We start from the raw sequence: 25,135 nt of genomic DNA on the forward strand, positions 1-25,135 counted from the left end.
GCGTTTGCAAGGTTCAAAGGGAACATGCTAAAAGGAGGTTGCTGAAGAAAGCATGTATATACATTATTGATTGTGTTAGCTGTAGAAAGACCTTTTGTGCTATCATGGACTTGAAGTGTCTTCACATTTTGCAGTTGTAATCCTGAGTAGTCTGAGTACTTTCAAAAGTAGCATCTCTTGGAAACTTGGATGAGGAAGACATTTCTTTTAGCTGTTACTAGGTGGAAATTGGAGAATGGAAGAGTATTTCTCAGGCTTCTTTACCATTTGTGTTCATACGCATGCCCATAGAGCAAACTATTACACATAAAATTTATTTTAAACCCCACAATTAGTGACTATACCCCCCCAGTGGTGGTGGTGGGGGTCATCTACTTGATGCCTGGGTACTGAGTACGGGCAGGGCCAGGCAAAATTTTAATCATGCTTCCTTGTAGAAGTACCCCACAAATTGCCCCTAGGAAAAAAAAAAATCTAATTTCTTTTGGGAGGTGGCTGCAGTGAAATAGTGTCATTTTTACTTTGAGGTTTTCCCAGCTGGAAGCATCTTTATAGAAAAACTAAACAACAGATTTGCTATTGAACTTCCACTTCATCCTAATGGGATTGCAGCATTTCCTATCCAGTGTCAGCTTACGGACCCGGTCATGCCTCAGAGCCCCTGGGCAGCCCAGTAACGCCTCACATCTCAGCCTCTTCACAGGATGGTGCTGAAGGAGTGAAACACCTGCCACTTCAGCTGCTGCTCCTCTACAAGCCTTCATGGTAAACACGGTCTTCGCTATTAAGGCAGCGAGATCTGTAACAGCAAGACTGCGATGACACATTAGTCAAGGAGACAGAGTTAAAAATAACCGCGCAGAAGAGATGCCTGTTGTAGAAATATAATATTGCTCCAGGTATTAGCTTCATGCAGATGAAATTTTCTCTGCCACAAAACCGGTAAACACCTGCTTAAGCACTGAATCACAACTGATTTCATCAGCTACTTGGCTGCTGTGTTGCAGTATGGCCTAAAACTTGGGTGGCGGTGAGTTGACCCCAGCTGTGGATTAGGGTCTTAATGGGACAAGAGCTGCCATCAAGTTAAGATCCCAAGCAAAAAGCCGAGACGGGACAACAGCATGAAGAACAAGGGCTGGGAGCGGGCGTGGGGACTGACTGCTCCAGCTTGCTGGCCCTGAGAGCTTCCCACTGTCCATCTCCTCTTTCTCCCTACGCCTCATCCCCATGAGTGTTTTCCCCCCGCAGACAGGCGCTTCAGGCAGAGTGTCTCGGTCGTGCATCACAGAGAGCTTGGCTCTTGTGCAGAGAGTGTGGCAGCTGGTGCTGCTCTGGTCTGGCCGTGTGCCCCATCCACAGGGACGTGGCAGTGTCCCCCTCTCTGCCACTCTCCTTCTGGTGGACCTGGGGGGCCTCAGCCAGGTGTCCTGCCGGGCCCCCTCTGCAATCCCCTGCGCCACACTCAGCTCCCGCTCCCTGCACTGATCAATGGCTTTCTAAGAGAGCCGCAGTTCTCTACCCCTCCTTTTGTAAATTTAAATTTTGCTCACTAGTACTGCTGACGTCCTGCTGGCCCACCTCTTGACTCCCCCCCTTGCTTCAAGCCCACTTCCCTCCAGTATAAAAGGCACAAGCCCCCAGCAGCTGCCCTGCTTGTGCTTGGAGCAGCAGCTACCTGGGGAGCAGCTTTGGTGCAAACAGGTGAGTGCCTCCCTCTTTCTCCTTCAGCGCTTGTCCTGGCTCTTTCTTGTGGGATTTTCTTTTTTCTTTTGGGGCTTTAGGTTTTCTGCAGTAGCATACACAGCTGTGTTCTGTGCTCAGTAACTTTTGTCCAGTTTTTGCAGCAAAGGAGACCGTGCTGAGGCAACGTGTCCGAACCTGCGGGCAGTGTTGTGCCCCCGCAGGGAGAGCGCATGCAGGAGCCGGCAGCACAGCAGTGCGCCTTTCGTGCCGCTTAGCCCTGAAATGAGCTGTGGTCCCAGGCCTGGATTCACCCGGGATTTGATCTCTTGTGGGGATTTCCAATGCTGCTTTCTCACGTTTGCACTGGAGGGAGTGTACACGTCTGCTGCTCTTGAGTAAGGTGCTATTTTAGGGTTTAAAGAGTTAACAGCACCTTGTCTTCTGAGGACATCCATGGTAGGTTTAGACACGATGGATCTGCAGTGGAGCTTGAGTTTGATGTGCTGAGAGTCCCTGTGTGCCCAGGAGGGAGAGCTAGGCTGGTCTCCCACTGCTCATGTGAGGAAGACCCATGGCAAGCTGTTGATACTGCTGCTTCACTATAACTTTACTAATGGCTTTAACTTTCCCCTCTCATGTCGACAGAAATTGCCAGACCTCTGTCACAGATGTTGCTCAGCCAAAATTTAAAGGCTATTTCTGCTTAGGGACCAAGCAGAAGTGGCAAGTTGACCAAATGGCAGTGGTGCCGACTTTTGCTGAGCTGCAGGAGTAAAATTGTTCCTGAAACTTTTAATTTAATTATGTTAAGTGTTGTTGAAACTAGTAAGTTTTAAAAGTTTTGGTGATCATTTAATGTCTGGAAATGCAGTGCACACACAGAGTGACTGTATGAGGTCTTGTTTTTTCAATTTTCCCTTTGGAAGAAAGCTGCAGGTCTGTGGGTGCAGGCAGGTCTGGACCTGAGGAGATCACAGGCCACCTCTGAGCCCCTTACTCATGAAAGGACTGTGAGTAGGTAACCAGGATTTTGTGCTTATCCTTAAAGCCTAGTGACAAGGTAGAGCTGGGGTTAGAAATGCTCAGCATCATGTGGGGTCAAGTTTGTAGCATTATCTCTGCCTCAGTTTCTCCCCATACAAACAGGGGAGACAATTAGGGAAAGGAAATTAGGAGACAAATAGGGACAATTAGGAGGAGGAATAATTAGGGAGGATTGTAGGTGCTGAGCCCCCTGATTATTTAGGGGTGATGTTACTTACTGAGGAGCAGTGGGAGCCATGTGCTTCACAGAAATCCTAGCCAGGTCAAGGGTATGAACAAAAAGTTCAGTTAATAATGGCACTCCAGAAGGTGGCTGGAATAGCTGATTTGGGCACAGGACCAGCTGGTGGAAACTAAGACACAGCATTGCTTAGGAAAAAGCCTGTGCTAAAAGCTTTTCCCTGTATTTTTGTCTTTCACCAACAATGAGCTCAAGGCAAGCTCTTCCTTTCTGTCACTCAGTTTCCAGAAAAAACAAGACACAAAACGAGACAGCAGGTAATCTGGAAAACCTGTCAGCAGCCCTGTAAGCACACCAGAGAGATTCCTCAAAACATCTTTTTGTCTCACTGAACTTAAGGCTTTGCTAAACAGGGAGCAACAAGAGATGTACATCAGCTAAAACTGAAGGCAGAATTCATCCCATATGGCTTTATGTGCTAAGATCATTTAGTCCTGATTGTCATGAGGTTGCCATGAGATATTCAAGTTAGAAAAAGTTAATTCACAGTTCTGTTGAAATCACAGGCTAAAATTACTTTCCTCTAGACTGCCTGATAAGTAACTGTCAGTGTCGGAAAAACCCCCAACAAACTTTCACTGAATACTAGGGGATAAGGAGCTTTTCCCTTTGCATTTTAATGAGAGACACAACCAGATTCTCCATGTGCTTTTGTTGTGTTGCCTGCGTAGCGTGCTTGGGAGCATCTTGCGCCAAAAGATTTTCATTCCTGCTCTGCCTGTACTGAAAACAGGCTAAGATTTTGGCAGCAACAGGGAAAAAATCCCACCCCATACAGATGGAGAAGCCTCTGTGTAGGCACAGCCGAGAGGATTTACTATAGCTCTGTAGCTGTGCACCTCTCGTAAGTGATGCTGAAGCAAAAGGGGCTCCTGCTGACTTCTGTAGGCAGAGGCTCCGGGCTGTCAAATACACAGGCAGACCTTGGACGTTACAAAGCAGACTGTCCTGGCGTGACAGCGGGGAGAGATGCTGCGAGAAAGCTTGTACAGAACGCCAGAGGCAGGGCGCAGTGGTAACCTCAGCCTGGGATCCTTCACCTCCTGCATGTGGTTTTCCCAACTCGGCACCTTCTGCTCTGCACAGCCTTTCTTGGGGAGGGTGAGGGGGGATTTCTCATCTCTTTGCATCTGGGTGCATTTACAGGATCTACATCTACCAGTGGAAACCATAACTGGAAATCATACTTTTGCATGCTGGCTGTGAAAGGGAGTGATGACACAGGAGGAGCGTTCCCTTTCATATTGAAATGCATTTAGTTGTAAAAAGAGTGTGTAAAATGCAAATGTTAGACATATTTTACAAGTGAGGAAAGGATGATGGAGGTAGTGGCTAAAACACACTTTGGTGGCCAATGCCCATGGTCAACACAGAGCCACACAGAAAGTCGGCAGCAAGCTCAGGGCCGGGACTCAAGTGTCCTGTGAAGCCGTGACAGGGGCTTTCACTGATGGTGAGAAAAAACCCCAGTTGCAAGACTTACCTCAGTGGATGGCTCACTGCATAGCCTTCGCCTTCAAACAGAAATACCCAGGACATCCCCCACACCAGTGTTTCACAGAACTTAGTCATGAAATGGCTCTGATGGATAGGAACATGCCGTTACAGTTGACACCTTCCTTCACCTTGAGAGCTTTAACTCATACGTGTTCCCCATGTTCACTTTTCTTCTCACAGCCTTCCCACCACTGCTCCATCATGTGGCATCCAATCCTGTGGACACCACATGCCCAGTGGTCACCAAAGCACTTTAAGCTGGTCACTGTCTACGTGCTGGTGCTCTTGGTATCACTCAGCTTTGCTTCAGGACAGAGCAGGCCATTTAAACATCAGATAGACAACAGAAGTAAGTATGAGTTTCACCTGATGTAATGCGATGGACTCCCATATGGCGACCCTGTGGTCTCTGGTGCATCAAGGGATCAGAGTCGGGCTGTCAGGCAAAGTTCAGCAGCAAATCCACGTGGGTGTTTCAATGGTGAAATGGTGGTGTACTTCTGTACTTCCATTTACACTCATAAGTGCATATACAGAACCTACTGTCCTTCTCACAGCCCTTAATTAGCCAAGGGAAATGGAGTAATTTTTGATAAATACCAGAGGAGACGCTAATGTACAAAAGATTGACAAAGAAAATGTAAGGCAGTATACATTGAATATTTAAGCATCAAATTTTCAGCTGTGTTCTGTAGACCTGAGGTAGTTCACAACTACTTCTATACAGTAAGAAGAAAGTGAGGGCCAGAAGCTTAAGTTCGCTTTACAGACATCTTCATTTCTGTCTGGAACCACAAGTTGCCTGAAAGTCAAAATACAAGTGGTTGAAGTGTCTCCATGCGGAGATGCTGTGAGGAACTGAGGCTGGCCAGGTGAGGGACAATACCATGTATCCCAAGTAAAAGCTAACATACAATCCAACAGGTTTTTGAGAAAATCTTTATCAGGAAATCTCATCTTCCCCCAAGGAGCAAAGGCTGATAATTCTATATGAAGTGGGAGAGGAGTATGGCACGTGCGCTCTCAATGGCACACCCTTCCCCATTAAAGAGGACTAGTGATGTTGGGAGCCTCAGTATTTAGGTACCCAGGTGAAAAAAATGAAGTTGCTTGGGTTTTGGTGGGCAGGAGGGGCATTAAACACTGTGTGGAAAGACTTAAAAGAAGTATTTATGGAGAAATTTACAGCCAAAGTGGATTTTTTATTTTTTCTGTTCAAGCATCAAAATGCACAGGGGAAAATCGTGCTACCTTGCCTGTGATTTTCATATGACTGGGATGATATATAATGCACTTAAATTGAATTTATTCCTGTTCCTGACAGTCCTCTGGCTTTGGAATTGTTTGGCATTTCCTTGGGGTGGCATCATCTCCAGCACTGTAGATTTTCTCTGTTGCTAATGTCTTAGTCTTTTAATACAACTATACCCCTCTCCACACCTCCTGTAAAACTAGACTAGACAATAAAAATAAGCCAAGTGTAAGTGTACTTCAGATGCTTTAAAAGACAAAAATTCATCCATGAAAACAGCTTCCTGAGTGAACAAGAATTAGCTTTTTATGTTCACCTGTCATGTAGGAACCCCTGCAATCCAGTGGCTTTGTTAGCCTGTAGAGCTGTCGTACCTGGTGCACACAGGTGCTAGACAGCAAGACCTTCAGGACTTTAGCTAGGAGAGGACAGTTTAAAAGTGGTGATACAGGGAGCTGCTGTGGTCTTTCAGGATGCAGGCTGCATTATAACCTCTCCCTGGGCTCAGATCAGTTTTATGGCACGCTGTGCCCTCCTGAATTCGATGGCTACTTTGGCTTATGCTAGAATTGCAGGTTGCAGCCCAGATGGATGAAAATTAATTTTGCATATGAATCCTCCTCCTTTGGGCTCTACACATGGAAAGCAGACCTCAAAGGCACCAGAATGTTGTGTGTCTGGCTCCAGCTTTTTCCCCCTTTTTTTTTCCTGGACTGCAAATAAGCCGCTTAACACCCTCAGGATGTTCAGGAAATGCTGCCTTTGAGTACAGTGGTCGATGCTTCACTGACTGCTTTGAATTCCAGGTCCTGAGATTGATCCTTTTTGGTACGTGGGCCGTGGCGTTCGCCCCATCGGTCGGTTTGGGAAGAGGCAGATGAGAAGCAGCCGTGGCAGCCGGAGGCCTGTGAGCAGGCACCTGGATTTCATCTTGGATGCTTTGTGGGAGCAAAAAGTGTTGGGGAGAGAAGACAGTGACTGGTGATCTCTGTTCCCCAAGGTGGTCACCCAACCTCTAGTCTTTGAATTGTGCACTCCCCTGCACCTCAGACCTCCAGTTCTGCTTTTGACTACCAATCCCATGCTGCTCTTCTTTCTGCTTGTGCAAGTTCCTTCAAAAAGAAACAAGTTCAGGGTGCAGGTAAAAGACAATGCATGGACACTAGCACCAAGTGCTACCATAGCTTATAAACATGTTTCTTTGTCTTACATCCCCAGCAATCTCCTGATGCTGTTCACTGTAACGTCAGGTTTATCCAAAAACCGGCTTTTGTGCTGGGATTTAAACTCCGCGGTGTTAAGTGTATCATGAAACGTTCCTGTCACATTTCAAAGTCAATGGCTGTCGATATGTAAAAATAAAAAGCAATGGTTGGAAGAAAGACAAAAGGCTCTCACTAATTTTTAATGTACCTGCAATAATGGCATGAAATGCTGGTGCTCTGTGTGTAGTTTTTATATAGATTAGTTAACATCCACTCATTGGACTGTAGCCCTAAACTACCTACTGGCCCTTCATGATTCTTCCCATACTGCTGGAGAGATGTATTAATGAACAAAAAGGAGCTCCTGTCAAAGAAAAAAAAAAAAAGGCTAATTAAACTCTTCAGAGTAATTTTGTGCCTACTGCATGTAATCGTGCACCATTATCCAAAAGGGGTAAGGGCCTAAACTAGCTGATTCCCTCTAAAACAACGTAGTTGTTTGTAAGTAAGTACATAATCTGATCGAGCTAAAGTCACTCTTTGAGGATCACAAGCCATGTACCATCTACTACATTAGTCCATCAATAAGCCTGGGGTTGTGTCTCAATACTCGTGTTTGCCACGGTAATTAACTCTGTTATATTAATTTTATAAGAAGTGTTATTTACAATATGTTTAATCTTGATTAATAACTATTACCAGCAAAAATATTTGAATGCAGTTTAATCTATGGCTTATATCCGAAAAAGATAGTTTATAATTTAGCTAATGACTGATGGCTAAATCCAGGCCATGAATCATTCTGCAAAAGACAAATTAGAATGAACTTGCATTTCTTGTGCTTTGTTAGAATTACTACTAAACTTTAATAACGGTTGAATTAATCATTGCAGATAATTTAACCCTTTTTGTCTCTTTGCAAATGGTCTGTCAGCAAGGGGTGGATTTCTATTACAAGAAGGTAGTTACTACTATTTATTATACAACATATCTGCTGACCCAAAGTAGTACTTACAACAGTAGTACGTTGGAAATACTAGAATAAGATTATCAGCAGGGTTCTTGCTCAGCTTGTCGTTTTGTAGCAATCCCGGTGGGAGTCACAGAAATTCTGCCTGAGAAATTCTGTTTGAGATGGTGTTTTGCCCAACAGACTCGACAGTTTGGAGAAGACTAAGCAGCAAGTGTTCCTAACAGATTCCTCCCAGCCCCAATGGAAAAAATCTGAACTGAGTGTGTTAACCTGTATACTTCCCCTCAGCTCACCAGGGTAACTCTGTGGAGCTGCCCATCTCCTGGGCTTAACGGGGTCCTTCACGGATAGGCAGTACATAAATCCAAACGACAGAGAAGAACTTTTGGTTTTTCTTTATGAATCAGGTCCTTGAAAAGGCATTCTTTTCATAAATCGCTTTTACTCTTTTATAATTTCTCTTGACAATAGTTCTTGGTGAGTATGCAGAGAACAACAACAAGGCAAGCTTAATATTCACTCAGACTTAATCAAATAGATCATATAGTCTTCATTTTACCCATTAAAATATTTTCATTTATAAAAATTAATCTAAATATAAATATTAACACTAAAGATTGAAATCACTTGATGACAAAATAATTCTTTATGTGCTATAACATATGCTTTTATGATTTTTTTTAAACAGTAAATTATATCTTTGCACATATTTGGCACAATAAACATTTGTAAAAATTCAAATGCCTTATAGCAGGTGGGATTTTTTTTAATATTTTTTTTTTTGTTTTTGCAATGCCTACACAGTACACATTTTTCTGTCAAAGAAGACTGAATATTTTAACATTGTAACACGATAATAGATGATTTGCATGCCTCTTAAGGAAAACAACCTATTCCAAACTTTGTTGGCTTGTTTAAATCACACTAACAGAACAAAAGCCAAAGAGTTATTCTATTAAAATTAGTAATTTCTGTACTGATATTACATACACAATATTAGTTATTATTTATTAGACGAATATGTAGACCAACCACCATTAATGACATTTCATAACACGCATATCTGCATAAACCAGAACCTGGGAATGTATTGTATACATAGACAAAAACAGTCAAGGAAGGAAGAGGACTCTGGATAACAAAAACATTACTAGGCATCCTACTCTGTTTAATCTCCTTTACTGGATTGCATATATAAATAAAATCTGTTTGTTTTATATATATACTTATGTATTAAACAGAGTGGGCCAAATTCTGCCCTCACATCTGTGCAAACCAATTTCAGAGAACTAATATTGTGTGAGAGAAAAAAGAAGGCATAATTTCACCCAGAATGAACACATTGGGTCAGATCTTGGGCAGATGGAAATTCCTTGAAGGGATGGAGTGATGCTTATGTATTCTAGGTGGGAAGATGGTTGTATGTATTCTGAGGGTTCCTTACATGCAGCTGGACGTCAGAGTACTGACAAGCTAGATGTCAAACTGGGTGGCAGATCTGCAGCTGGCACTGTTTTTCCAACCGTCCCACCCAGCTGTTCCTCACCTTCCCCACCTGCCTCCCTAAATCCAGCCTAGCCAGGGAGTTTGCCCAGCTTTGCTCATATTTGCCCAACCAGAGACACTTCATGGCCTGGTGTCCCAGCGGACAGCAGCACTCTGCTAGTGGGTGTTCCCTGGGAGCCCACAGAAAGGAGCAGCTCTCCTCCTTCCCTGGTGCCCACCGCTCTCCGGAGAGCTCACCGCTCCTAAAGCTGAGGGGGAACCTGCCAGCCCGTGCCCTCCTTCACAGCACGTTTCACATCAACCCAGTCTGCATTTGGGTACCTGCTCTGCACTTTGCGTGGAAGATAAGGGATTCGCTGGCTTATCACCTCCTCTAACTACCTCCTTTGTATTCTTCAGAGCAAAAAGTACCACAAATTGGCAAGGTCCTCCCCCAAAAGGGTGAGAGGGGCACCCTGTAAGCAGCATCTGCCTTCCTGGGCATCTGCTCAAGGGCCCTTCCAGTTTGGGTCACCTTTCAAAGGTCTCAAGAAATGAAAAAAGAAATTTTACTATTCACAGTCCAATTCAGAGTGGTCCAATGGTTGTGGGGTGCACGTGGCACCAGCGACAGGTCCCAGCTACTCTACGTTGGCTGCAGCCTAGTAAAGGAAAAGATGCCTGGTCTACATTTGCCCCCTCCTCAACAGCCAGGAAATGGCAGAAGGGAATCTCTTACAGGCTCAGGCACCCCACGAGCAACAGCCAGTCAGCAGAGGTCTCATCCACAGTGCTTTTACTTTCTTTTACCAATCTTAAAGATTTGGTCGGAATTTATTCTGAACTACAGCGTGGTTGTGCACCACCAAGCGGACAATGCTACGAAGAAGAACAAGACATACAAAGGTGTTGGTTTCACAACAATGTTCAGATGTTTCCAGACACCAGGATGGTCACTCAACAAACATATGGTCCACATGTGCTGCCACCAATTCACGGTTCAACATGACATCCATGTTCTCCCTGCCACCAAGAGCAAAATACCTAGCTCGGGAGCTAGAACGTTAACTCTGCCAAACGTACCCTCTGTGAACAGAGAAGTCTTTGCACATTGTATCTCTTCCTACAAACCCTGTCAAACTTCCACTGGCTCCCTGGGTGCAGTGCTAGGTACACCGATTCTCTGCTCCCACCACGCAGCTGAAAAGCAGCGTAACACTGCACAGAGCTGTTCTTATTGCTCAACAAGACAGATGCCTACGTGAACGGTAAGAGGCCAGCAAGTATGGATCACAGGTCTGCTTAGTACGAAATATTGGCCTATAATTATGATTGACTGAGTGTACAAAAACATACTGCAGTTTAAAGACGACATACTTTAGTACAATCAATAGGGAGAAAAAGTGCATCTTAAAATGTGGAGCTTTGCTTTTGAAACTCAGCATCCTTTCTAAAGTCTTGTGAGAACTTTAAGGCAGAGTTTCCTTTAGCAGACCACAATGCTGAAGACTTAGACAGCTTTCTCAGTGAGGTATCCGAACGAAGCCCTATAACTGAGGCATTGTGGGTTCTTGAGGGTCCATTTTCAGCTGGACATACACAATGGCTGTTAAGTAAAGGCACTCTAGTGTACAGCCTTAGGCAGTGTGTTATTGGCAGTAGGGAAGTGTAAGTTTAGTACATCACAGCAGATCCTATAGCAGGTTCCTAGAAGAGAGAGGGACAGGAAAGAAAAAAAGATGAGCAAAACACAAAACAAGCTTGCTGAAGCTTCTAGGGAGCCAGGTCCTTCCCCTTCTCACCTCCCCACCTACTTTCCACATGTCTAGTGGCAGACTGCTTTGGGACAGTCAGCTTTTTTCCTTATCCCTCTATGGCTGCTGTAAAAGAAATGACTGACAGCTGTCCAGTGAAGCCTATTTGTTCAAACCCTGTAGAGCTAATGCATGGCCGATCTACCCCTTTAATTCCACTTAGGTAACCTTTGAACATTTCTCAAAAATTAGTGAGATTCAAGGTGACTCTCTGAGTCACGTTGCTGAGTTCCAGTGTGCAGCTGGTTCTGTGAGGGTCTGGTTCAGAAGTCTGAATCGGAGGGGACGACTAATTTATTTATTTTTTAAAAAATAAGGGCAGCACATTCCTGGAGACCTGGCAGCCAGGGTACACTCACACACACAGGCTGACATTCAGGAGCTGCTATACTATGGTATATAGTCAGACATCTTCCAGGACACTGGTTGTATTTGCTCAGAGCTGCCTCAGCAGTCTCTATATTCTTTTTCCTCAAACTACTAAGAGAAGTTTTGTGAAGATGCTGAAATATATCTGCCTACCCAGATACCACTCTCTCTATTTACTGCTTTTAACAGCAGTTTTAAAAACATTTGTTATGAGTTTACCATTAAGTCCTTGGCAGTGCTTTTCCTCTCTTTAGTTCTTTGTGTTAGAGATCCTTGAAGCATGAAGTTTCTGTTAAATGTTCTGACAGTGGTAACTGGAGAATCATCTATTTTTTCACCTGGGAAAAGTACAAAAAGGGAGATTTTTCACATAACAGATTGAAGCAGATGTAGCAATACTCCTGAAGAGTATTTAGCTTCTAGAGAGCTAAAACTTCCCCTAAGACATATGAGGAAAGCTGTATTTAATTTAAATTAAAAACAGCAGGCTATGATACTCCAAATATTAAAGTTTGAGGCCATGTCAATCAGTGGAATTACACAAGACTAAAACAAGAGCAATGCAAGGTGAAGCAGGCCCTAGAATTGCCAGAGATAATGCACTGTAGGGTTAAAAAAACAGAGAAAACATGAAGAAAAAAGCACTTTATTTTATAAAGCAAATTCAAGCCCTAGCATACCAGGAACACTGCTGAGCCACATGAGATGGACCGAAATCAGCATACATAGGCTTTAAGAAAACAACGGTGGGTTGTGGAGGGTGGCAACTGGCTTTTGGTAATTAAACACTGCGACTGCTTGGGCTTACAAACTAACCCCAGGCATGCTGGAGCAGCAGCATCCCAGTTGCAAGGCATTCAGCATTCCTCATTTGTTTTTCCCACACTTTTGCTTCTGCTCCTATTAATTTGCCACTCTCCCAACTTCCACTGAAGAGAAAGTGGTGATGCTTTTTAATGTGACAAATGGGTATTTTATGTAACGCAGGTACAATGGGAAATGAGGAGGGTGGACATACTTAGGCTTTCTCTGTTCATTTTGTAACTTAATCTTCCCCCTACTTCCCCCTGAACTGTACATTATATTGAACCTTATAAAGAGAAACTCTCTCTCTGTAATGTATGTAACAACTGAAGTGCACCTTTTATTGGTGGAGCGGGAAGTTTTCTCCTCTGCTGTCTCGATGTGTCTATTGTATGCATCTGTAAACAACACATATGCATTACTCAATCCCATTATAGAAAAAGAGGCAAGATTTCCCCAATGCATTTTTGAATACTACATAATGTTCTGGCACCTGGTTTGTTTGCTTTTGATCCCGTTTCCTTGTCAGGCGAACACATGGAGCCACGTTCAAACCTGCAACAGTGAGAGCTGATATTCTGCTCTCAATATCTGAAATCTTCAAAGAAAATAAAAGAGAGAGACAGACAGATGGGGAGGGGGAAAAAGAAGTTTTAAAATTACTGTGGATGCCACTGCTAAAATATATCCCTCCCCCAGCCAAATCCTCTTTAATAAAAAAATATAAACAGATGGCTAACTTCTTCTGCAATTCTGACACTCTCCTGTATTCTTTAGTCCTGATGTCAAAAGGGGGTTAATTGGTTAGTTATGGAGTAAAAGAGCAATCCAACCTACCTTGTGACTCCAAGGAAGAGGCATTTTACTCCTTTTGAGGAAGAAAAGAAAGGAGGAGAGAAAACCCCCGTCTGCCATCTCCCAATTACCTTTAGCTGCATAATCCCAAATTCATTCAAGGTGCGTTTTTCAAAAGCTACATTCAAAGAATGACTTTGTGGGACACATTTCCTAATTCAAAATTAATTTCATGCACGTGCAAAGTACATCCTCCATCACAAAATCTAAACAGTTGACCTTAAATATTTATAATTTAATTGTATATGTATGTTAAACACAAACATGCATAAATGCAGGCACACACTATATAAAAACACTCCACAGAAAACAAATTGCTAGGAAGAACAAAAGTCCAAGAAAGCAAACATCTAGGGGAAAGCAGGCTAGGCTGATGTTGAGACTAGTGGAAACAAATGTTGTCAAAAGTGAAAGAAGTGTCAGAGAAGTCAGGCATCAACCTGACTCATGATGACACCTGAAGCTGGAAACTCTGTAAAAGACCTTCTGTCGGCCTCTTCATCATCCTCCCTGCATAGCTTAGGCCTCTCTCCTCTTCACCCCTCACCCCCATTAACATATTTACCGCAAAATAATGACTGAAGCCAACAAAACGTCACTGCCAGTTCACCATCCGGTGCAGACGTGCACTTCTGACATCAGAGAGATGTCAGACTCAGATCTCTTCTCAGTCCTAAATTGAGCATGTTCCCGCTGAGTAAAATACCCAGGTACTTCCCATTAGAGCCTGGCACAGCAGGTCAGAGTGCCTCGCTCGGTGCAGGCTGGTCTGTGAAATCACTGGCAGGGAGTTGCCAGCAGTGTTAGCCCCTTGAGGCCTGGCAGCATTAGCTCGTTCAGCTTTTAGCACCAGATCACCATGTGTTGGTCTGAGCCTCAGGCTTTCTGGAGCCCGCTGGAGAGATGCTAGCTCGCAGCCCACAAGAGAAATTGCCTTTTGGCTGGGACGTGTGCCACTTAGCGGCTAAATCCCAAGGCAGGCTTGCAAGTGCTAGGCTCTGTGCTTGGCTCAGCAGCTGGCTGCTGTTGGCCTTTTTTTCGTAGAACGGTACTGACACTGGCTTCTTTTGGGGAGTGCTTTACCATCTGCTGATTAGATGAACTTCCCGAGACTGTATTTGCAGTCTGACCAGAGCCACGCGCGTGACCAGAGCACACCATGCGAGCTGCCTGGCAGCAAGCACAGGGTCAGTGTTAGTACTGCAGTAACAGGCTGTTGCACACCCATGTCCAAAAACAAGGTGGGGCAAGAAACAAATACAGTACATCTGGCTGGGCTGAGTTACGCATCTCAGTTACGCTTTACTTGGCTCCTGTGATGCAGGCAGCATCCTTGGATCATCACTCCACTGCAGCACAAAAGACTACTGAAAGTAAGTGTGTGCAGACAACAGGTAAGCTCTAGGCAAGGCAGCGTGAAGCCTGCAGACGGGGAGGAGCTGCTGTCCTCACCTGAAGCTCCGCGTGATGAACCTGGGCGGCTGCTGTGGCCACCTGATCCTCCAGATCAGCCAGCTCAGATTCTGCAGTAACACTGTTGATTTTGCGTGCGGCATCTTCCAGGTCAGTCAGCTGCCCTTCCAGGCCATACACCGTGCTGGCTGTCAGGTACACCTGCAGGGCCAAGGAAGGGAGAGGTGTCAGTGATTTCTGTTTTGTGGGCATGGAGGTTTGAGCAGATTGCATCTTCCACAATACCTTTGACCTTTCCTCCTTGCTAACCCACTACAGGGAGACTTACCTGGCAGAGGAAAGTCATGGGGGAATAATCTGAAAACACACATCCACAAAGAGAAGGGAGGCATGAGGTGGCTGCACTCCAAATTGCATAGGTGCTACAATGGTATCCCAAAACACATTTGTTCCAGATTCACCAGCAAAAAAAAAAAAAAGCTGAAAAGTTTGCTTTTTTATTTTTGATACTCAATTGTATAACAAAAACCCTAGGTCTACAAGGGGAACTCAACAGATCACACCTCATATAAAGCTGTGTTTATTGAAACACACCTAATGCCTTCTGGCAATCAAAACTCTGTAAGAATAACTGTTCAGCAGCATATGGTTATTAACTTCTTATAGAGTAACTGTGATTACAAGTAAAACACAGTTTTCCATCCCATCCCATCCCATCCTGCTCTCATCCAAATACACAGCAGCCCTTTCCTGCCTCCTGGCCCTTTGGCGTGAATCTGTGGAGGGTCAATAGACTTATCTGGGCCATATAGGAGAGAATAACAGACTTTATGATTTAGAGATCTTCCCTAAAAACAAACAACTTTTAATATTTTGACGCACCTACGATAATCTCTGATAACTGCAGGTAGAGGTTTCATTTCCCATTCAGCTCCTTGGACCAATAATTCATGATACACTGTGTTTTATGTGTTTCTTTTATTTTGCAAAGAAATCTAAGGTACATGGCCAGATGGAGGGCTCTGGTTTATACAAAAGGGTAATTTTCAAGCATCGGCTTTTGATATCTGTGCTTAAAATTGTCCAGACCCATGAGAAAATATTGCACCGTCTGCCTATTTACTAGATAGCCAAGAGACTGTTTCCACGACTGGCAACAGCACAGTGGAAATTAAATCTGTATTCTGATTCTCCCTCATAGCATGAGATGCTATGGTGGTGCTAGACTGTGGTGCTAGAAAACTAGCATGAATTAAACATATTCTGTGGCTGACTTCATGGTTCAAGGGGCAAGCAAACAGGATGTGAACCAGATCCTTGAGTAGATACCTTCACTTCATACATGTTTTCCACTCAAGTCATTACATCTGCCCACAATTCCTAGATCATGCAGTCCTTTGACATAACAGGTATTAAAATAATTTCTGGCCATGCTCTGACTTTATGGATGGAAAGTGGTGGAGAATGACTACATTAAGATTTATGCAGGTGCTTACTTTTTATTTTCTTATTGTTTCTTAATTGCTTGCAATAGGTTGTTTTTATTTTCTATCAGTTGTTTCAAGGCATAAATATAGATACAGTTTTTTCATCTAAGTGACTTTGCTAAGAAACAAATTCACTACATCTTGTATGAACTGCATCTTGTAAGACCACAGCCAAACTGCAGGCATGAAAACTTCGAAAAATGTACCTGGAACAAATAAGTGATTCGATTTAACATCTTTGCTGACGTACTTGGAGACACAGGTGGGCCATAAAGTTAACATGCCAATTTAAATAGAAATGCTCCTGCTTTTGTGGGTTTTGATTACTCTTTCCATTCATTTGAATGATACATCTTTGCGGTGCGACATACCACAGCCACTTCAGATTAAAAGGTGATTTTTTACATTTCCCTATCATGTCTAAAAGCTCAGAGAAAGAAGAAAAAGGAACATTATGAACAGGAACATCTTTAGGAAGTTAAAAAACCCCATGCATTTAAATGCTGTACCAAAATTCTCTGCACAGTAAGTTGTACTTTTCAAAAGGGAAAAAAAAATTAAAGAAAATAGGACTGATTGATAGCAAAATGTGGGAAGTGAAGGTCATCAACGTTTTTGTAACTCAATCTGCCCCTACATTTGTTAAATTTCAACTTTTTATTGAACATTTTCAAGCTAGATCTAAATAAAAGATTTTTCTAAAGAATATTCTCTTTACCTGAACAATTGCTCCACTTCTAAACAGCAATGGTATACTTGCAGGTCTCCACTATATTATGCCTTATGCATACACTCACGTTCAGATTGTGGAGGCTTATTTTACCATCATTTAGGTATGTACAGCTTCCACTAAACCCACCCAACCTTGTGCTAGTACAGGTGGCCCTTCATTCTCCACACTGATACATGCACAGTCCCCAAAATGCTAGAGAGTGCAAAAACGAACAAGGTGTTTATACACACCCAGATCCTCTTCCAAAATTTGCTGCAAAGAGGATACAGCGTATGGCCCCAGCTGCACTGGAAAAAGTTATGGATTCCTGGATTTCTAAAGGCTCTTTAACTCTACTACAGAGCGTGGTGGTGAAATCCTGAAACCATGAAGTTTTGCCATCTACTTCATATCCTGTGTGTGGCAGAGAAAGACGTAGTGTGGGGACACAGCAAGGCTGAGCTGGATACCTTATGAATTATGCAGGGAATTGAGACAAGCTAAACCAGAGAGATGCTGCGAAGAGGGCGATGCCACCGCAAGAAATGCTCTGCCTCAGAGCCCAGTCTCTGCTCAGTGAGAAATGCTTGGCCTGAAGGAACGACTAGGGGCCACGGCACCACAGATGCCAAAGCTCCGCAAGGATGGGAGGGACTGTCGGAGTGTAACTGGGGAAAAAACTGCACCTCACAGTTTTCAACACAGTTCTCCACAGAAAAAAATGTGGGAGCAACTCTCCCCAAATTGCTCTCTGTCTTCCTGCAGAATTTCTTAGTTTTTATAAAGATGTGGTCCAGCCTAGACTTGCATTTCTGTTCTGTATTCACTCTCCTACCAGATGCATTCTGTGGTGTTTGGAGCTAGGACACTTTAGTATTTCATGGGCGAGAAAATCTCCACCTACTTATCTACCTCTATTACTCTGAAAAAAATGAACCAAACTCAAGTAGTTGTTGTGGAGGCACATCTGTTGTGTAAGAATGAAATGGATATGGTGGGTGGCATCAGGAAGGCACTTTGCTTGCCACAAGCTCAAGTTATACCCTTCTCCAGGCACTACAGCAGCAACTGCTATGGGAAGCCTTTACCATTCTGCAGAGGGCCATATGTGAGCTGCCAGACATCCAGTGTCTCCCTAGACACATCCTCCTCTCCTGCCCTCCCAGCCCCACTGGGGAGGACTCCCAAGCCTATTTTCCTTGTTTGTTTTGAATTCCCCTCCCAGAGAAGAGCCAGGAGCATGGCTGCTGTGTGGAAAGGCCCATGGTGGGGCAGGTTCAGGTGACTGTGGTGCCCCATGATGGAGGGCAGGAGATGCCAGCAACCAGGACAGCGTGCAGAAGCAAGGAGGAGCAGGAGCATCTCAGCTGGCACAGTGGGATGCCTGGGAAGGCTGAGCAGAGGTGGGAAGGAAAGGTTTGGGGTTCAGGTTATGATTGGGAGCGGGTTGGGGAGGAGTGAAGGTGCTCTGGGGTGGGTTGGAGGACATCCTTTTGGTGTGGGCAGATGGAAAAGGTTTTGGAGCAGACGAAATTAGGATGGGTAGGATCTAGTTTGGGAACCTCTGAATCGAAGCAGGACTGGGAGATTTGAGCTCAGGAAAGGTGTGGTGAGAGGGATTGGGGAGCTCTGGGACTCATATGAGGGCTCTGGAGTAGGACAGGACTAGTACAAGGACTGGCTGTTATTGCCATGGATTATCTCCTACTCAGTCTCTAGCCTGGGGCTGTTCTGAAAGTGTGTTTCTGTGGAGGAAACTGATTTTATCCCCTAAGAAGAGATTCTGTCTGAAAATTTGCCAGGGCTAAAGAAAACCAGGATCTATTTTCTTGAATTGATCAGGATGTTATAATGGGACAGCCCAGATTCCTATGAGATCTTTAAGAGCTCCTAATGAAAGGAAAAATCACTGAAATGTAATCAGTTAAACGTGGGAAGAAGAGAAAATCAAAAGTTACAAGTGTACCAACTTCATTAAGTGGATGCATAAAAATTTCCAATGAGTAGTGACTTCTCTTTATGATTCAGCACTGCACTTTTTCCTGCAGATGACAGGTACTCATGAAAAAGGGATGGATAATTCAGACCCGGCCAAACAAATATTTGTTTAATTCAGCTTTTCCAGCTTGCTCCTTTTAACAGTGCAGCAGGCAGCTCCGGTTCCCTGGGTGCTGGGGATGTGTGGGTAGAGGAAGAGCTCCTCCACTCCTTCTCTGTGTGACTGGGGACATGCTTTCCCTGCCTGTCCTTACAGCAATGAGGCTGTGCTGGGACTTGGAGATATGTGGTTTCAGCCAGGCATGGTGCAGCTGCACAGCCACAGAGGTTTGGAGGGCTTAAGTTAACTTCTGAGATAGAGATTCTAAAATTAGTTGTAAACCCCAAAACATCCAACTCTCCCCTCCCCCAAATATTTTAAAGTACACATTAAAAAGAAAACAAACCAACACCACAGCTGAGCACCCCTTTGAAACAGGATTTTTTGTTCTGTTTGTGTATTTGTTTAATAACCCAGAATTAATTCTGAACATCCACTGATGCTGCCTACGTGCTTTCCCTTCTAGCTGGCACACACACGTGGGTACACTCCCCCCCACACGTGGCACTTTCACGTACTGATTCACGTTCTTACGTTTTCTTCCAGTGTGGTAAGCTGCTCATCAAGTCTGACGGGGTCTGTCCCCAGTGGGAAGGTCCCTCTTCCTCTGTCCTGAATGTCAGCTGGGAAATCACAGGGACTGGTGGATTCTGCTATCAGTTCTTCAGTGGCATTGATGACTTTCAGGACTTCTGTAGATATGTTGCAGAGAGAGACAGCAGAGTACTTCTGTTTTGTTACAAAAGCAGACAGAGAAACAACAGCATTAAATTAACAAGAGGGGTAATAATGCAAAATCACCTTGCTAATAGCTGCAGCTTTAGCCATGCTAAAACATAACTGCTGTGAACAGAAACAAGAACTGTGTCATGAAATTGGAATCTACGTCTCTCCTTCTCCCTCCCGTTTTCACATGCGCACACTGCTACAGCATGCAAAATACACATACAATCCTTCTACAACACAATTTCTACTGGAGCGACGGTCCAAATCTTATCCCAAGGGAGCACACATATATCCAGCTTTAAAATCCAAGTCAGCTAGATAAGGCTATTTTTGCAAGTGTTTTAAACAGGTTTTAAAACACTATCTTCCTTTTTGGCTACTGGCAAACAGATGTGAAATCATTGGTTTCCATAACCACAGGAGCTATGGCATTGCAGCCACAAACACGGGAGAGCAATCTTCAGTAGCCCTATGAGGACAGCATTTTACAAAGATGTTTGCTATGAATTAGACGATAGACCCAAAAAACAAAGGTTGAACTATAAGTCTGTAAACACTTGTATGCTCATTTTTTTTTTAAATTTCAGTTTACCTTTTTTTAAAAAATATTTATGAAATACATTATATCAAATACCAAGGAGAAGCACGCAGTTTTATTCATGTTTTGTTTTTTTAAACTATAAGCCTGTTTACCAGTGTTCCTGATTTGTAGTTTGTAATTAACTATCCTGATTCTGATGATTCACAGAGAGCTTTAGGTTTCAGGACAACTCCTCTGATGGCAATAAAATTTCACCTGATGTACCTTCAAGCATTAAGCTCAACCTTCAGACTATACAGCTGGAGACTGAGCCAAAGCTTGTTGAAGCCAATACAAATACTGTCACTGAATTTATGTGCAACACCTTTAGTGTTGCTTTGCCTAAAAGAAAGTGTGGTGGTTTAGACCTAAATTTAATTAGTTCCTCAAACTTGCAATACTTATGCACGTGAGTTAGAGGCTCACCCATGTGTAAATTTTCCCACAAACAAAATATCTGAGGATCAAAATTGAGTAAACAGACAGTCTCTGGATTCTACATAGCAAATTCTACAGCACAGGAAAGTATAACTGATTAAAAATGTCTGTGTGTAATGTAAACGCTGTATTAATATGTCAGCTGGCCTCTGACGCAGGATATAGGAGAAATAACGTTCCTTTGCTTCACACAAACTCTGTTGGGTTTAACTGGAAAACTTCTTTTTTTATATCTTTCCTTTAATCGGCTGTTCGTACTGAAAAACGACTTTTTTAGCAGTATGTGCTCAATTGTTGTGTATCAAAACCTTAAGGCACCTTTAGCACTGTTACTTCTCTGAATTACAAGAAATAATTAGACACAGGAGATGAAAGAGAAGGAGAACAAAGCAAATACAGTACGCTACAGCACTCAGATCTTTAGCTTGTTAGGACAGCCAGCTCAGCCCCGAACAAGCAGGCCTAGGACTCTTTTACTGGGAACAAATGCTTGAACCCCATTAATAACCTACTGTGTTTTCCATTTATTTTCACAAGTACCAATTAGGTTAAAAACAGATCAATAATTTTATAGGACAGAAAAGGAAATCAATGTTACTTTGTTTTATTATTTTTTTTTACAAGTACCTAATTCTTATTCTATGAGTAGTGAACAAAAAAGCATAAAGGCCAGACACTACATTTTCTTCATCATCTTCACTGATGTGTGTTCTCCATTTCAAGAACAGTAGTCTCACTTCAGTGTTCATTATTTCTTAATTTTTTTAATTATCCTTTGTAGTTAATGATGGATTTCCAAAAAAGATGAAATTAAATTAGAAAAAGGTGTTCTTATACCAGAATATGAAAATCCATACTGGCATTTTATTACAGACCAATTACTACAGAACAGTTGTTTTGGTTTTTGTTTTCCTGGTACAGTGTTCTGTGATAGGAAGCTTTATGAAATCAAGATTTTGAGTAAAATACCCTACCTTCTCAATAGGTAGTTGTCCTGGTTTCAGCTGAGATGGAGTTAATTTTCTTCATAGAAAGCTAGTATGAGGCTATGTTTTGGATCTGGGATGAAAATAATGTTGATAACGTGCTGATGTTTCAGTTGTTGCTACGTAGTCAAGGACAGTCCAGCTTCTCGTGCTGGCCAGCTAGCAAGAAGGCTGGGGGTGCACAGAAGCTGGGAGGGGACAGAGCCGGGACAGCTGACCCAGGCTGGCCAAGGAGATATTCCATACCATACGACATCCTGGTCAGTATATAAAGCTGGGAGAGGGGAAGAAGAAGGAAGGAGGGGGACGTGCGGAGCTATGGAGTTTGTTTTCCCACGTAACCATTACGCGTGACGGAGCCCTGCTTCCCTGGGGATGGCTGAACTCCTGCCTGCCCATGGGGAGTGGTGAATGGGTTCCTTGTTCTGCTCTGCTCCTGTCCGCGGCTTTTGCTTTCCCTATTAAACTGTTTTTATCTCAAACCATGAGTTTTCTCACTTTTACTCTTCCGATTCTCTCCCCCGTCCCACTGTGGGGGAGTGAGCAAGCAGCTGTGTGAGGCTTACTTGCCGGCTGGGGCTAAAGCACGACAGCAATGGACAGGGGAAGAAAAGTTCAAGGGAGGTGGAAGAGAGAGGGAGAGGAGAGAACAGAGGAGAGAACAGAGGAAGAGAAGTAAAAAGTAAAGTAAAACAAGCTTTTCAGTAAAGAAAAGCTTCCCAATGTCCAGCCTAAACCTGCCCTGGTGCAGAAATGTGATTTTTAGCTTTTTTAGAATTTTGAGTTAAGTTCTAAGTGGCAGATGCTGTTCGACTTTTAAAACCAAAGATTTGCTTCCCATTAAACGTTGCACAAGGCCGGCAGATGAATGTTCTTAAAGTGTGTGCATCACCAAATGTATCTCGATCTGAGCCTGCAGGTATCTAGACACAGGAGTCACAACATTAAAGCTTTTCTTTAAGCTTGTGAAACATCTGCTTTTATAGTATAACAAGGATATGGCACTAGAGTTTAAACACTGTAACGAAATACATAGCAAGCAGAAGTGATTTTCCTTAGAGTGTATCTGAAAAGTAGATCTCCCAAAACTTAAGAGCACAAGCAATATTTCAATGTATTTAAATCTAAATGTTGTGAAAGTTTTCTGCTAAAGGATATTTAGAACTCAGCTTTGCCCTGGGCTGTATTTTACTGAGAAGCAAGAAGAGATTAATGTCTCCCTGAGGAAGACATAAAATCAACATATGGGGAGTTCAAGGGTTCTCAAATTGGAAAAATCAGATACTCAATGAATGGTTTTGCGTATGTTTTTACCTCTTTTTTGAGCAACTGTTAAAAGCTGTTAAAAGAGCTCATGTTCCAAAATGGCCAGTGTGCAAACCTAGTGGGCTACTTTAGATATAATTATTTAAGATGTGTAAGGAAAAAAACCAACAACAAAAAACGAAAAGAAAAAGTGTCCTGGAGTTTTAGTGCTTCACAACCCTCTCCCCTCCCTGACTACCTACGTCAAAATTAGGATTTATGAGGTTGTATAAAAATCACCTAAAATTCACAGACACATGCACACCAAGATCATCCTGGTAGGTGGACATTTCAAATTGCTATAAAGACCTCTTGGCTGTCGAATTTATCTTGCCCTTGCAAGAAAGGTCATTGTTAACACCTATGAGTGATTCAAAGAGACAGCTATCATGCCGTGATGAAGTCTCTCCCATCTGTCTTGTCAAGCAAGTCAATGAACTAATACGGATGTGACATGCAGAAAGCAATCCCTATTACAAATACCTAGCACAGAAAATCTAAGCACAACCATTCTTCTCAAAACACTGGAATGCATTCTGATTTCAACTGTGCTACCCTACTTCTGGATTAACACCACCCCTCCCAAATTAAATAGATGTAGCTAATACAAATTTGAATGTTTCTACTGGTTATAAGAATCTATTTTTTTACTGAATATGAGACTAAGAGTTTAATGGAATGAGGAAAACATGCATTTATCCTTTTTATGATAATTAATGCCCAGACTTGCAAATACCTTAAAGACAGTCAAAAGGAGATGCTCAATTTCCCTGAGTTCTTCATGGGAGTTTTAAAACCAATGAATTACTGAAAAAGTGTGTGTGTGTAAGCATATATACAGCATCTTGTAAAACTTCTTTACTGTCATTTCTATGTGTGGTTGGATAGATGGAAAAGACTCCTGTTTTTTTGAAGATTATGTTTCAGTGGTCTAAGCTAGCTCTTGCTGACTGTTAGCCATTTCCCTTTCCTTCTACTGTCTCTCTTTCCCTGCTGATGCTGCCACTATTTCCTTTGGTGTTTTACTTAAGGATACGACACTGGAAGGTCTTTATCGAACGTATTTGCACCCTTGCACAAAGGATAATGAGTGAGAGAAGGAAAGCAGGATGATAGAACTGAAGCAACGTAAGTGGCCAGACTGCTGAGAGTAGGTGAGCACTAAGTCCTTGTATGCATCTTAGCAGCCTATAACATTTCCACATCAAGCCTCCTTTGCATGAACATTATTGCTTTCATTTTTAATGCTCTTAAAGTTGTTAAGTTCTCTATCAGTTGCACTAATTTCTTCTCCACGTTATACTCAGCCATTAACACTTTTTTTGTTTTTTGCTACTATAATGTTATGCCATCGTTAGGGTCTATTAAACTGGTATGGGAGACAGTGACTCGCAACTCAATAGAGAACAGCTGACATCAACAGTTAGATCAAGAAGTAGAGCAAGAAAAACTTTCCATCACTAGCAGCCCAGGCAGTATTGACCACATCCTTGATGACTTGTAGTGGAATCATTTTTAGCTCCAGTTTCAAGCCGTTTTAGCATGCTCTGAGTCACGTGTCCTTTTCGCAGTCAATATCCCTCAATTTTTTTTGGTAGGGAGTTGAGCGGGGCTGAGGGAAGACAAATTTTGCTTTGGCATGGGTTGATTCATCTTTTCAGAGTAACCTGACTGAATTCAACCTTGATTAAAAAAACCTCAAAACCCAAAGCTGCCTTCCTCATTCCCCACCCCATGGGAGTTCACTGTACAGCTTTGAGAAGGTCCTGAAAAGCCCACCAAAAGTCCATCTCCATCAGAGGAAAGCAAGATCTGGAACACTGGCCTAAATCACAATGTGGGAGGAACGAGCCATCAATGCCGAGCTATCAGTGGCAGCCATCAACCCTGACCTTCAATTTGGCCTAAAAGTGAGCCCTAGCCACTCATTACCACAAAGACTGGGAAAGAAAGCTAAAATTTACCTTGATATTTGACAGAAGACAAGTATATTATGATAAAATATGGTATTAAGGAATTACTATTCTGGGCAAGTTTAAGATTTCTTGCCTTGACCTTAACATCAGTATCTTCATTTATGGGCACTCGTTTAGAAAAAGAAAGCTAAATTGTCTTACAGTAAGCTATTATTCTATTGCCGTTCTCCAAAGTATGACACAGAGAGA

The 25,135-nt window shown here is 43.0% G+C and overlaps 1 protein-coding gene across 1 annotated transcript in view; it reads right to left on the bottom strand.

The window, feature by feature from the left end:
* Window positions 1-11,057: 11,057 nt before the first annotated feature.
* MYRIP (myosin VIIA and Rab interacting protein) overlaps window positions 11,058-25,135 on the bottom strand; it is a gene marked incomplete at its 3' end in the record, with an annotated part of 219,233 nt that continues 205,155 nt past the window's right edge. Inside the window, 6 exon segments of the mRNA XM_081996624.1 lie at window positions 11,058-11,090; window positions 11,786-11,904; window positions 12,708-12,768; window positions 12,864-12,968; window positions 14,678-14,839; window positions 19,470-19,664. Coding sequence (XP_081852750.1) covers window positions 11,058-11,090; window positions 11,786-11,904; window positions 12,708-12,768; window positions 12,864-12,968; window positions 14,678-14,839; window positions 19,470-19,664 — 675 coding nt within the window.

This window comes from Phaethon aethereus, assembly GCF_964289735.1.
Source record: "Phaethon aethereus genome assembly, chromosome: 2".
In the NCBI taxonomy this organism is placed as follows: domain Eukaryota; kingdom Metazoa; phylum Chordata; class Aves; order Phaethontiformes; family Phaethontidae; genus Phaethon; species Phaethon aethereus.